This window comes from Chrysochloris asiatica, unplaced genomic scaffold (genome assembly GCF_000296735.1).
Source record: "Chrysochloris asiatica unplaced genomic scaffold, ChrAsi1.0 scaffold00003, whole genome shotgun sequence".
In the NCBI taxonomy this organism is placed as follows: Eukaryota; Metazoa; Chordata; class Mammalia; order Afrosoricida; family Chrysochloridae; genus Chrysochloris; species Chrysochloris asiatica.
In genome coordinates this window covers 21,841,050-21,854,024 of record NW_006408521.1, presented here as the reverse complement: position 1 = coordinate 21,854,024, position 12,975 = coordinate 21,841,050, and the positions used below count along the sequence as shown (strand labels likewise).

General features: G+C 42.2%; 1 protein-coding gene across 1 annotated transcript in view; it reads left to right on the top strand.

Moving 5' to 3' along the window:
• The window catches only part of BLNK (B-cell linker), a 91,278-nt gene that overhangs the window by 27,481 nt on the left and 50,822 nt on the right, over nucleotides 1-12,975 (top strand). Inside the window, exon 3 of the mRNA XM_006831187.1 lies at nucleotides 5,659-5,708. Within this exon, the coding sequence (XP_006831250.1) occupies nucleotides 5,659-5,708 (50 nt within the window). The remainder of the gene's footprint in view (nucleotides 1-5,658; nucleotides 5,709-12,975) is intronic.

Here is a 12,975-nt window from a genome sequence, read left to right as displayed (position 1 = left end):
AATGAAGCTTCAAAAAATTCATGGATAATTTTCATTATCTTTCAATTCCATTTTCCACAACCTTTTTGAAGTCCCTTTATGTATACACTGGAGTACTGGTGTGGTGCCATAGGATAAGCACTCAACCTCAAGGTTGGTTTGAACTGCAAGGTCGGCTGTTCAAGCTCACCAGCCACTCCTTGAAAACCCTGTACAGGGTCGCTATGAGTTGGAACTAACTCAATGACAGTGGATAGATACAATTTTTGCTCTATAATAATTACTAGTATTTCATCTTTAATTTCATTTTTTACAGTTTCAAAAGATACTCCATGATATTAAGAACATGTACTCTTGAAATTAAGATTGTTATTGTTAAGTGCCGTTGAGTAGGTTGTGACTCTTGTACAGGATTTCTTAGGAGCAGCTGGTGAGCTTGAACTGTTGACCTTGAGGTTCAAATAGACTTTGCAGTCCAGCGCATTAACCCACAGCATCACACCAGGACTCTTGTAATTAAGATATGTGCCCTTAAAATTTGAATTGGTGCTGGTGGTGGTGGCTATGTGCTGTGGAGTCGGTTCTGATTCATAGCAACCCTGTAAAGAGTTTCTGAGGCTGTAAATGTCTCAGGAGCAGAAAGCCTCATCTTTCTCCCATGGAACTTCTGGTAGTTTCAAAATGCTGACCATGAGATTAGCAGCCTGACTCATAACTGCTGTGGTACCAGAGCTTCCAAATTGCCTTCCAGAAATTTAGTATCACCAATAGTGTATGAGTTCATTTTCCTCATGTCTTCAGCAAAGAGTATTTTCATTCTTTTTGATCTTTGCTAAACATTTAAGTAAGAAATGGTTTTTAGTGGTGATTTTTAGACTAGAAAATGTAAATAAGTTTCAGGATGTATAAGTGATCATCATAAAATAGTTAAAATCATCTTCGGGTTATGGGGCAGTGATCATTTTATAGAGAAGACTTTTGTCTTCATAGTCTGTCCCATGAATATGGAAGGTGTGCAGTTATGTTCATTTTACTGTTATTTCTGATACATATAGAATGTTATTCAAATGAAAGGATCCTGGTAATCATTGTTAGAATCAAGAGCAGTTCTAAAATGGTTATCACGCACTTGCCAATTTGCAGTATGCCTGTTTGTTTAATAGTCTGAAGCGTCTACATGAAATGTCTATATATTCTATAACCAGCTACATATATTTCCAGCAGCCACGGATCTCAAATTTTCTTGGGCATTCTATTTCAAACATTCTGTCCTTTGCCCTCCAAAGTAATCTTCCTTGACAAACCATGTTTCTTCTTAGTTTGGAAAATATGGCTGCCATAGTCGTTTCTCATTGCTTCAAAATGAGGTGTAGTTAAGCGCTTACCAAAACCAGGCAGCAGGTGCTACCTTGAAAGGACTAGGCACGGTTGAGCACACTTGTTTCCTTAACGCGAGACCGTGACCACGTTTTCACTAGGCCGTGGCCAAACGAGAAAAGACGGCCCTTGAAGTACTAGGAGCTGACGTGCAGCTGTAACTCCTAAGCAAGAAGCAAACCACACTTGTTATTCCCAGTGGGTGCGTAGGGTCCAACTGTTCTGTCTTGAGTCTCTCTCACTGAAGCTTCCAGTATGTGTTCAAACCATAGCAGATTTAAGAAATGTTCCTTTTCCCATTCCAAATGCCCTTTCTTCTCATTCCCTAATTAAGACCTGCATACATTTTTAAGTGTTAAAACATCCTTTCTTCTCTGTTATAAAACGATGGTAATCTTAGATAGTACAGGTAGTCCCTGACTTTTGATGGGGGGTGGGGTTTCCATTCTGGCAACTATGTGGTAAATTGATTCTGACTAAATAGAATACCTCTTTTTTATTTGTTAGTTTTCATTGTTATTGTCTTTTATTTTCAGTATCTTTATAAATCTTATCTTTGTCTTTAGGATTTAAAATATTATATATAAACCTATAGATATATTTTAATGCACACATATGTACATATTGCTAGTGAAAAGATATATACACACACACAAAAGGTGGTCATAAGCGCAGTTTGTAGTAACTCAAATACCTCATAGTAATTCAGGAACTAACCTGTAGTTGGTTTGTATTTTTTGTAGTATTACTGGCTATAGACACAAACTTAACGCTCCAAAATGACCACGCCAAGGTCACCTCAAAACCATGTCTCTCGTCCCTTCCCCTTGCTCCTGCAATCTAGGAAGGAGCAGACTGCTCTCTCCTCCAGCTATAGTGTTCTCCTGCTTTAGTTATGCAAATCCTAGGAAGGAGCGCCACTTGGAAACTCATTGTTCTCTAAGAGGGGACAGACTGCCCAACACCTTGTGATTTTTCTATCCTTTCCTAGTTCTGCATACCATCCTCAATTGCCCTTATGCTTGTGAATATCCTATGGTATAAAAAGACCTCAGCCCCCACCCCTCATAGGATCCAGCTGGTAGCCACTGGACACAGCTTTATTGTCCCCTTTGTAGGTAAATTCCTTTGTCAGTAAACCATCTTCTTTATTCTCTTGTTGCCAAACTGAAATGAGGGTTTGCCACCTGTCCCTGTAGTCAATCACAGAGATGGGGAGAGATCTGACCCAGGCTTTAGTAGACAGAAAGCCAGCAGTCTGAAGAACTCCATTACAAAGAGCAGGTACATAGGGTAAATTACATTAAGATGTGCACTTAATCGATTTTAACATCAGAATAGCATTCTTTAGAAAAAGAAACAATAAGGCAATAAACTTCCTCAAACATTTTACCTTTAGGGTCTCAGCTGCTAAGCTCCTGAGATAACTATCTGGGTGGGTTTAAGCACATCTTCTCTTTCTAGGACTATGAGGTCATCTCAGCTAATTTTTAAACTAACTTCCTCATTTGCAAGGTTCTTTCTCATTTATTGAGACCTGATGACTAAACCGACTCCATTTTGTTTAGGTGGGAAGATTCATGTTAGCTTTCTTTTCTGTGATAAATTAATGTCTCTGGAAATGAGTTCTGGTCCGTCACTATGAGTCGGAAGTAACTCAATGGCACAAAACAACAATGACTCTTACCACTCAGAAGGCATTTCCTTTCTGGGTCTGAAACTCAGCACTAGCCCATGCCTAAGCCTGTGCTCCAGACTCAGTTTTGTTTTTCTTTTTACTTCCTTATAGCACCTTGGAAAATCTCTCTATCTGAGCCTTACAATAGGAGCTCTGGTAGCGTAGTGGTTACGAACAGGGCTGCGAACCACAAGGTCAGCAGTTCAAAACTACCAGTTGTTCCGCGGGAGAAAGATGAGGCTTTCTGCTCCTGTAAAGATTTACAGCCTCGGAAACCCTGTACAGGGTCACTATGAGTTGAACCGACTCCACAGCACTTAACAATAACAATGACAGTATCTTTAGTAGCTTTCCAGCACACCCTATGGGCTTGCTATGAGGATGAATAAATAATGTATGAGAGCCTTTGGGGAAACAAAAGGCAGAATTGCTATATAAATATAAATATTGTTATTTCTGAAAATTCACTATCTTTTTTTGTAAGGTTTTCATAATCAAACAGTATTTCTGTGCTTTTTTTTTCAAGAAATAAAATGTATTTCGTATGTAATGATTACTGCTTCTATAAAAGCAGGATATTTTCGTTTAAAAGGTTATTGGATATAGTTTGTATCAATATTTTTAAATCCTTTAAACAATTGTTGTCGTTAAGTGCCAATCGAGTCGATTCCGACCCATAGTGATACTGTATAGCGTTTCCCAGGAACAGCTGGTGAGTTTGAACCGCTGACCTTGCGGTTCAAACGGCTTTGCAGTTTGGCGCATTAACCCAAATTGCCACACCAGGACTCCTTAAGCAGTGTTGTTGTTGTCAGGTGCCATCGAGTCGGAACCGACTCATAGCAACCCCATGCACAGCAAAACGAAACAATGTGCGATCCTGGGCCAACCTCACTACCGCTGCCACACTTGACGCCATCAATGATGCTACCTGGCTGATCCATCTCATTGGAGGTCTTCCTCTTTTTCTCTGACCCTCCATCTTACCCAGCATGACATCCTTCTCCAGCGACTGTTCCCTCCAGACAATATGTCCAAAGTATGAGAGACGAAGCTTAGCCATCCTGGCCTCCAAGGAGCACTCTGGCTGTACTTCTTCCAAAACAGATCTATTGGTTCTATTGGTTCTTAAGCAATAGGGATCATTAAAAATAATGGGTAACTAACTATTGGTCGGAATCAACTCTACGGCACTTACAACAATTAACAACATTGAGAGAAAAAGGAGCTCTGGTAGCGTAGTGGTTACAAATCGGGTGGCTAACCTCAAGGTCAGCAGTTGGAAACCACCAGCTGTTCTGCAGGAGAAAGATGAGACTTTTTGCTCCCGTAAAGATTTACAGCCTCGGAAACCCTGTACAGGGTCACTCTGAGTTGGAACCGACTCCACGGCACACCACCACCATTGAGAGAAAGGGTGGATTGTTTTTTTTTTAACAAGTTGTGGTTTTTTTTCTCGGTTCAGACAGTTTTAATCATTGTTCCCAATCCTTACTGCCCTGACTAACCTTTCCCCTGTGCTTTGGGAACAGATAGGCTAAGGATTTAGTGCTGCAGTGTTGATTTAGACCTGGGATAAGAAAGCCGGGAGGGAGGGATTCCATATCCAAGGGTCAGGATCTCATCACTTAAAAGAATGTAACTGTAAGACAAAGATTTCCGTTAAGGCCATTAATATTGTTTGGGGCAATCAAGTCCCAGGATGTAAGGGCAATGACTCAGTGGGACTTAAACTCTATCCCTGGATGAGAGAGCTATAAAACTCTGAGAAAAGAATGTAATAATGCAGATAGATTGATACCTAGAGAGGTATGAGAGTTCTGGCTATGGGTAAGGCAAGGCAGTCTTTCCGAAGATTCTCCCTGCCTTCCAGATCTGTCAATAAAACATATGATATCGGCTACAGGCTGGCAGTTGGACTTTTGTCCGGTAACACTATTAATTAACAGCAGTAATTTTTATAATGAAAGTAGTTTCATATAATGGAAAGGAAGTTGTTGTTAGAACTTATGAAAGTCTAAAAAATGTAATTCTCTTTTAAATGTAATCTTAGTTTTCTTTTAAGGAGTGGGGGCAATTGATAATGTTTAGTGTACTTTCTACGTAGGTAAAGATATGAATGAGTTTTTAGAGTCCATGAAGCAGATTTCTAAGTAAGCTTAGCATGGTAATCCCCAACCTGGAGACGCTCACTGCTCATTTATCTGGCCTTTTAGTATTTTTATATATCTAAGTGTTGCAAAAAAAAAATTCACCCCCACCTACAACTGAAATGCTTATCTTACATAAATTTTCTTGTTATTTAAAGCATATGTAAACTATTAAAATACAGTTTACCTCCCTGTCAATACTATCTTTCTTGAACCTCTGATCTTACAAGCACTTTGACCTCTCAGAGCCCCATCATTGCCTGGCTTGCTTCACTAAGCCCCAACCACACCCTGTGCTGGGGAGAAGAGAAGTGAGGAAGCTCTGAATTAATGGTCTTATTACATTATAATATATCCAATCTTTCAATGTGATAGATCCAGAAGAAGCTATAACTCTATTAATTTTCTGCCTGTTGTCTGTACGTAAACTTATGTTATAGCCTATCCACTGAGTATAATGATTATTATCCACAGGCTGAAGGCCAAACCACCTCCGAGTGTTCCTCAAAGAGATTATGCTTCAGGTAAGAGTGTTTCTAAGATACTTTAAGTCTTGATTAATTTAAATGCTTTATTAATTGATGGGAGGAGAAATTTGTTCCATTAACTTGAAATCAAGAAATATGGATCTTGATCCACTCACTATCCATCCATTGGTTTATCCATCCGATCTTTAAGCATTTATTTATTAAGCATTATCCATGTGGTAGCATAGTGGTTACAAATCGGGCTGCAAACCTTAAGTTCAGCAGTTCGAAACTATCAGCTGTTCCGCGGGAGAAAGATGAGGCTTTCTGCTCCTGTAAAGATTTACAGCCTCGGAAACCCTATACAGGGTCGCTATGGGTTGGAATCGACTCAACGGCACTTAACAACAGGCACATACAAGGACTTGGGTAGAAATACAGTGCAAAACAGCAGGCAAATACAGTGTGCACACTCACAGAATTTATAGTATGGAAGGGAAGATCCATAAATCCATTGCCATCAAGTCAACTCGAATTCATCACAACCCTACAAAACATAGTAGAACTGCCCCATCGAGTTTCCAAGTCTGCAAATATTTATGGACACAGACTGCCACATCTTTCTCCTGCAGAGAGGCTGGTAGGTTCAAAGGACCAGACTTTCAATTATCAGTCATGTACTTTAAGCATAGATTCTTAGACGAAAAGACCCCAAAACCAAACCCACTGGCATCAAGTAGAGTTTGACTCATAGCAACCCTTTATACGATAGAGGGAAGTCCTGGTGTGGCACTGTAGGATAAGCTCTGGATTGATAACTGCAAGGTTGGTGGTTCAAACCCACCAGCCACTCCTCAGAAACTCTATATAGGGTCACCATGAGTTGGAACCGACTTGATGGCAACAATAATAGAATAGAGTAGACCTGCTCTCATAGTCTGAGACTGTAAACCTTTATAAGAGCAGAGAGCTTCATCTTTCTAATGCACAATGATGGTAGGCTTGAATCACCAACCTTGTGGTTAGCCGCCCAGTGCTTAACCTACAGTGACACCAGGCTCCTTGAAGAGAACACAGATGATGTTAATGCAATTCTAATTCATTGTGATAAGAAGCATAAATTTCTATGGAACTAAATACGAAAAAAAAAAGAAAAAGCAATCCATTGCCAAGTTGATATGGAGATCTGTCTCTTGTGGCTTCCTAACCCTATCCCAATGGCCACATAGTAAAAGTTTTCAAACATTTTAAAGAAGTTGGAACTAGAGATGTGCCACTTCAAAGGATTGAATTAAGAAGTTAGGACATTTGAATCTTTTCTTCTGCAGAATTAGCATCCCCAAGTGCTTCAGTTGTTTCACACATTAATTCATTTAACACATATTTCATGCGTGCATCATATGTGACAATCACTGTGCTTAATAACTAAGAGTCAGATAATAAACAAGAAAGCAAACAGATAAATGTAAATTATTACCAAACATGGTAACTGCTATGGAAGAAAATGACAGGACATGGTAGTAATGGACCACTATGTAATAAGGGGTCACTATAGTGATCAGGGCTCTGTGAGTAAGTAGGAACTTTTCTTACTTTTTAGATGAACCAACAGCATTACAGATGCTGGACACAGACATTAGGAGCTCGGAGACAATCCTCTGAAACTTAAGTTGACTCATATATCTGACTTCAGGATGTGCATGTCTTCTAAATGTCCTGGACACCTCACTGTTGTTGTGGTTAAGTGCTGTCGAGTGGGTTCCCACTCAGCAACCCTGTATTGGGTTTCTGAGGAGCGACTGGTGAGTTTGAACCGCTGACCTTGCAGTTCAAACCGACCTTATGGTCTAGTGCCAGTTCAAACCGACCTTATGGTCAGCGCCACCCCAAGACTCCAGACACCTCATGCTCACCAGAATTCATTATCAGCCCTTCGTTCATCCCCTCCTTTGACTCTATTTTTCACTTGAGTGAAAGGCAGGTAGCATTCATCATTATTCATTCTCTTGTCTAACCCAGACACATTGGAGAGTTCTCCTTTCCCCTCATCCTCTATAAAGGAGCTCTGGTAGAGTAATTGTTATGAATCGGGCTGTGAATTGCAAGGTCAGCAGTTCGAAACTACCAGCTGTTCTGCGGGAGAAACCTGAGGCTTTCTGCTCCCGTAAAGATTTACAGCCCTGGAAACCCTGTACAGGATTGCTATGAGTCGGAACTGACTCCATGGCACATAACAACAACATCCTGCTAATTCTGTCTCTCATATAGTTTTGCCCCTCCCTACTATCATCGCTCAGGTCCACATCATCTCGCATGTCTTACTACAGACAACTTCTAATTAGTCTTTGAAATCCCCAAATCTGCATGGTCCTCTACACCTTCACCAGAGAGATCTTTTTGAACTACAGTTCTCTTCATGTCACCACTCTGTTTTAATCTTTTTATGGCTCTCCATCACCAGTATGTAGAGTGGTAAAGTGGAAGGTCAGCGAAAAAGAGGAAGACCACCCCCCAATGAAATGGATTGGCACAGTGGCAGCAGCAATGGGCTCAAGCTTAGCAAAGATTGTGGGAGTGACACAGGACCAGACAGTGTTTCGTTCTGTTGTGCATAAGGTCGCTATGACTTGGAACTGACTCAGTGGCACCTAACAATAATCACCAGTAAGAGGAATTGTAACCTACTGACCTTGCATACATTATCATCACCTAGCCACTAACTGACTGTGTCATCTTGGACCTTTCCTTAGGGACAGAGGTTGAAATAGATCTACCTGTAAGATGTCCTGCAGTGCTAACACTCCTCACTCAGATGGAAACAGATTTTTGAAGTCTTGAGTCCAAATCCCAGTGAAAGTCAATGTCTCCTTACCATTCATGGTTTTAGGAAGTTGCACCTTCCAATCTCCATGATGCTTGAAAATGTTCCCCTTCTTGACTGCGGACACCTGCTTTCTTCCCTAAAATCCAATAGACAGTTTTGATATCAGTACGTAGTGGTTACGAATTGGGGTGCGAACCACAAGGTCAGCCATTTGAAACTACCAGCGGTTCCATGGGAAAAAGATGAGGCTTTCTGCATCCATAAAGATTTACAGCCTCGGAAACGCTATACAGGGTCGCTATGAGTCCGAAACGACTCCACAGCACATAATCGCCACCACCACATCTGTACTTAGTTTCTCTTATAACACAAATGTGTAGCCCCATCAGATCTTTTCAGCCTTTGCCACTCAAATTGGGGTCTCTAGCCTGAAAGTATTATCCTGTTAAAAATGCAGACTCTCAACTTCAATCTAGATCTACTGGATAAGAATCTACATTCTAGAAAAAGTTCTGGGGCGTTTGAGTGTGTATTAAATTAGAGAAGACCTACTGTAAACCACAAACTCTATCTTTATTGCTTTTTCTGAACTGAAGGACAAACAAATGCAAAATAATAACAATAACAAAATAAACCTTTGCTGCCAAGTTGATTTCAACTTATGTCAACCCAATGTGCTTCAGAATAGAACTGAAATCCATTCGATTTTCTTGGTTATAGTATTGTGGCGGTAGATCACCTGGCGTTTCTTCCATGCTACCATGGTAGATTCAAACCACCAAGCTTTTGCTTAGTAGCCAAAATTAAGCCATTGTGCCACCAGGAAAATATGAGCAGATCCCCCCACCCCCAATTCATTGACGTTCCAGTATCTCAGACATTCATACCATTGCTTCGCCACACCAATAGGGACTTTCCCCAGTCTCCCTGGCTCTTACACTCAATCCCCTGGAAACAGTTCCTTTTGCAAAACCACAATTACCACGTGTGGCAGCTCCCCAGCACCCTCCCAAACCAACTTATGTCCCGGAAGCATTTCCAGCTGCTTCCTCTGTGCCTCTGGGCAAATGCATGCACAGCTGTGAGCCCTGGCTCACAGAAACCAGCCCTGAGTGCTCCTTCTGGACCCTGGAGCTTGTGAGGATCTCCGAGGTACCAATGCATGGAGATCTTAGCCTCACATGCTTCCTGAGCCTGGAGAACAGTCAAGTACACTATGGAGATCTATGAAGACTTTGGTCCACCCAAATCTCCTGAAGAAGCCCCATGTGTTTTCCCTAAACCCTGGAATTATAACCTCTTTCCAGTCCTTGAAGCAAATGACTTCCTCAAACCCTCAAAACAAGGGAGAGTGTGTTGATCTTGGTGATCCTCATTTTACAACATGGATAGATAAATATCCCCAGAGGTCAACAAGGGAGTTTCCATATTCCCTTCCCTAGTTAGAAAGTAGGACAAAACTTGAATTACAACAAATATGGAGGTCTGGGCAGCCTATAGTGATTGAGATCAGTCCAGTGTGGCGCCTACGGTTTTCAGCTCAGAGCCACAGCCCTACCTTTGTCTCTGAGGAGCAGACATTGCAGGGGCCTCACCTTGATTCAATAGAGTGTATCACCCCTCAGGATACTGCCATTACTGTCAGAAGGGAAGATAACCAACTTTATCAATACTTACTCTGTTCTAGTCCTGAGCCTAAGTTCTTTACTTAATTAATTTCCCATTAACATCATCATATAGAAATTATTGTGTCCAGTTGCAGATCAGAAAGATAAATCAAGGAAGTTAAATAACTTGCTCAAGCTTACCACAGCCACTAAAAGGAAAACTGACCCCAGGTCCCCGTTCCACAGCTTATCCCTCAGACCCAACCTGAGATCTTTATACTCTTCTGAACTGTTTCTCATTATTCTAACAACACTGGAACCACTGACATTAACTCTAGAACCTGCTTCCCAATTCCTGAGCTCTCACCTGTATCTTTGACTCCTGAGGTGTGACTCAGTATGTGTGTCGTAGTGCCATTGAAGAAGCCCTCTGTTTACTCTAGAAACTCTTGAGGTATCAAAAACTGAACAACGTCTCTCTCCTTACTCTCTTTAAGTCTGATACCCAGGGGTCGTTGTGACATCCTCAGGGGGTCCACCATCTTCTCCTTATCTTCTCCCTAGAGATGCAAGGATACAAAGGAGTCACATAAAAAAGACTCCAGGACAAAGGAGAGTATTTGGACAGGAGTTCTTGGGTAAATGCCCACTAAGGAAGCACAAGCTATGTAGGTAACAGCCCTTTGTCCACTAAAAGTCACACAAAAAGCCCAATCTATTGCCATGGAATTGATTCCCAGACCTGGGGTCCTCAGTGATGCTAATATTTCCCTGATTTCTCCTCTCCCCCCCGCCCCCTAGGTGGTACTGACAGCAAATGTAAGGAGAGCTGTATTTAACACTGTTCTTGCCACAGGGTACTAGAGTAAAAGAATAAAACCCAAACTCAAGGACATTTAAACCTAGAAAAGTACTGAAAGATCACCCGGTCCAGGCCTCTCATTTCAGGGAAATAAAATAGAGACTAGAGGAGCAACATGGCTGCCCAGCGGCACATAGTCAGCTAATGAAAGAGCCAGGACTAGGCCCCTCATGTCTGCACACCAGCCCCCTGCTGATAGGGCCCTGAAAAGGATGGAATAAACACCCAGAAAAAGGGAATTTCTAAGTTGTTAAGTATGTGGACTCAAAACACCATTCCAGACAGCACGGCTCTGGGCCCTGTCCTCAGCTTCTCACACTGAACCGCATTCCTGTCTCCTGTCAGCTGTGGTTTCCAGGACTGTCTGCTGCTGCCCTTGCACGGCCTCTGCAGTTCTGCTTTCTGTTCCTTGCATGCATCTGTCCCCACCACTGCAACTGGCCCACCTTCCTGCCTTCCTTCCTGAGTCCTGCTGCGGTCTTCCCCCTGGGGATCAAGGGAGGGGGTCTAGGTCCCTGCCCTACTCTTTCTGCTCTGTAATAGAGAAATGGGCAGAGTTGAGTGGCCCAGAGTCCAGCCCAGGGTGGTTTAGTGGGAAGACCTTGGACTTTGGGGTCCTGTAAGCCTGATTTGAGTCCTGGCTTTGCCCCCTAAGCAGCTGTGTGACCTTAGGAAAGCTTTATGACTTCTCTACACCTTAGATTCCTGAGCTAGAGATAAGAATACCTCTCAGATCATTGTGAGAATTAAAGAGACCGGAAATGAATAGATATGGCTACTATTCATGGAATCCTGAAGGAGCTCTGGTAGCGTAGTGGTTACAAATCGGGCTGCGAACCTTAAGGTCAGCGGTTCGAAACTACCAGCTGCACCGCGGGAGAAAGATGAGGCTTTCTACTCCCGTAAAGATTTACACCCTCGGAAACCCTGTACAGGGTCGCTATGGGTCGGAACCGACTCGACGGCACTTAACAACAACAACAACATGGAATCCTGGTGTGGCGCTAGACTACAAGGTTGGTGGTTCAAACCCACCAGCTGCTCCTTGGAAACCCAATACAGGGTCTCTATGACCCAGAACTGACTCGATAGCACTTAACAACAACGTTCGTGAAGCCCTCACTCTTTCTCAGGTATTCGTCTAAGCACCTCGCATACCTTATTTCAGTCTCATTCTCTCAACAACCCTATGAAACAGGTACTGCTGTTGTTAGTTACTTTCGTCTCTGACTCATGGCTTATGGGTAACAGAACAGAACATTGCCAATCCTATCTTCATGATGCCTGGTATGTTTGAGTCTATCATAGGGGCTGTTGTATCAATGAATCTCATGGAGGTCTTCCCTCATTTTCTTTGACCCTCTACTTTACCAAACATTATATTCTCTTCATAGGTATATCAGTAATGCCCATTTTAGAGATGAAGAAACTGAGGCCCAGAGGTTAAGCAATTTCGCTAAGACCATGTTACTAGCATATGGCAGAATCAAAGATTTCAAGGTAGACAGCCTGTCCCTAGGACTGGATGCTGAAATGATATGGGTCCTTTTGTGGCCATTCTCATGTGTTTCCTAACCCCTGGTGCTGTGCCCACATGCCTGGGAGGATCATGCTAATTGCAAAGTATGGGCTGGTCAAGAGATTTAAACACAGTAAACCAACCATAAGTTCCAAACCAGATAAATACAAGACAAAAAGGCAGACCCGAATCTCAGTTTCCTGGCAGAGGCTGTGCAATCATACACACAAAATTAAACCCTTTTCTTTGGGGCAGTCCTACTGTGTGATTGTCCATGGAGTGAATTAGTATTGTCATTGCCTTGAGGGTTTACTGAGACATTTGCAATACCCAAGACAGCAATAACTAACATTTGTTGTTGTTAAGCGTCGTTGAAACGAGTCCAACTCATAGGGACCCTGTGGAGGGTTTCCGAGGCATCTCTGTTGATCTTGTGTGTAACACTTGAACCACTGATCCTGTGTGTAACACTTGAACCACTGATCTTGTGTGTAACACTTGAACCACTGATC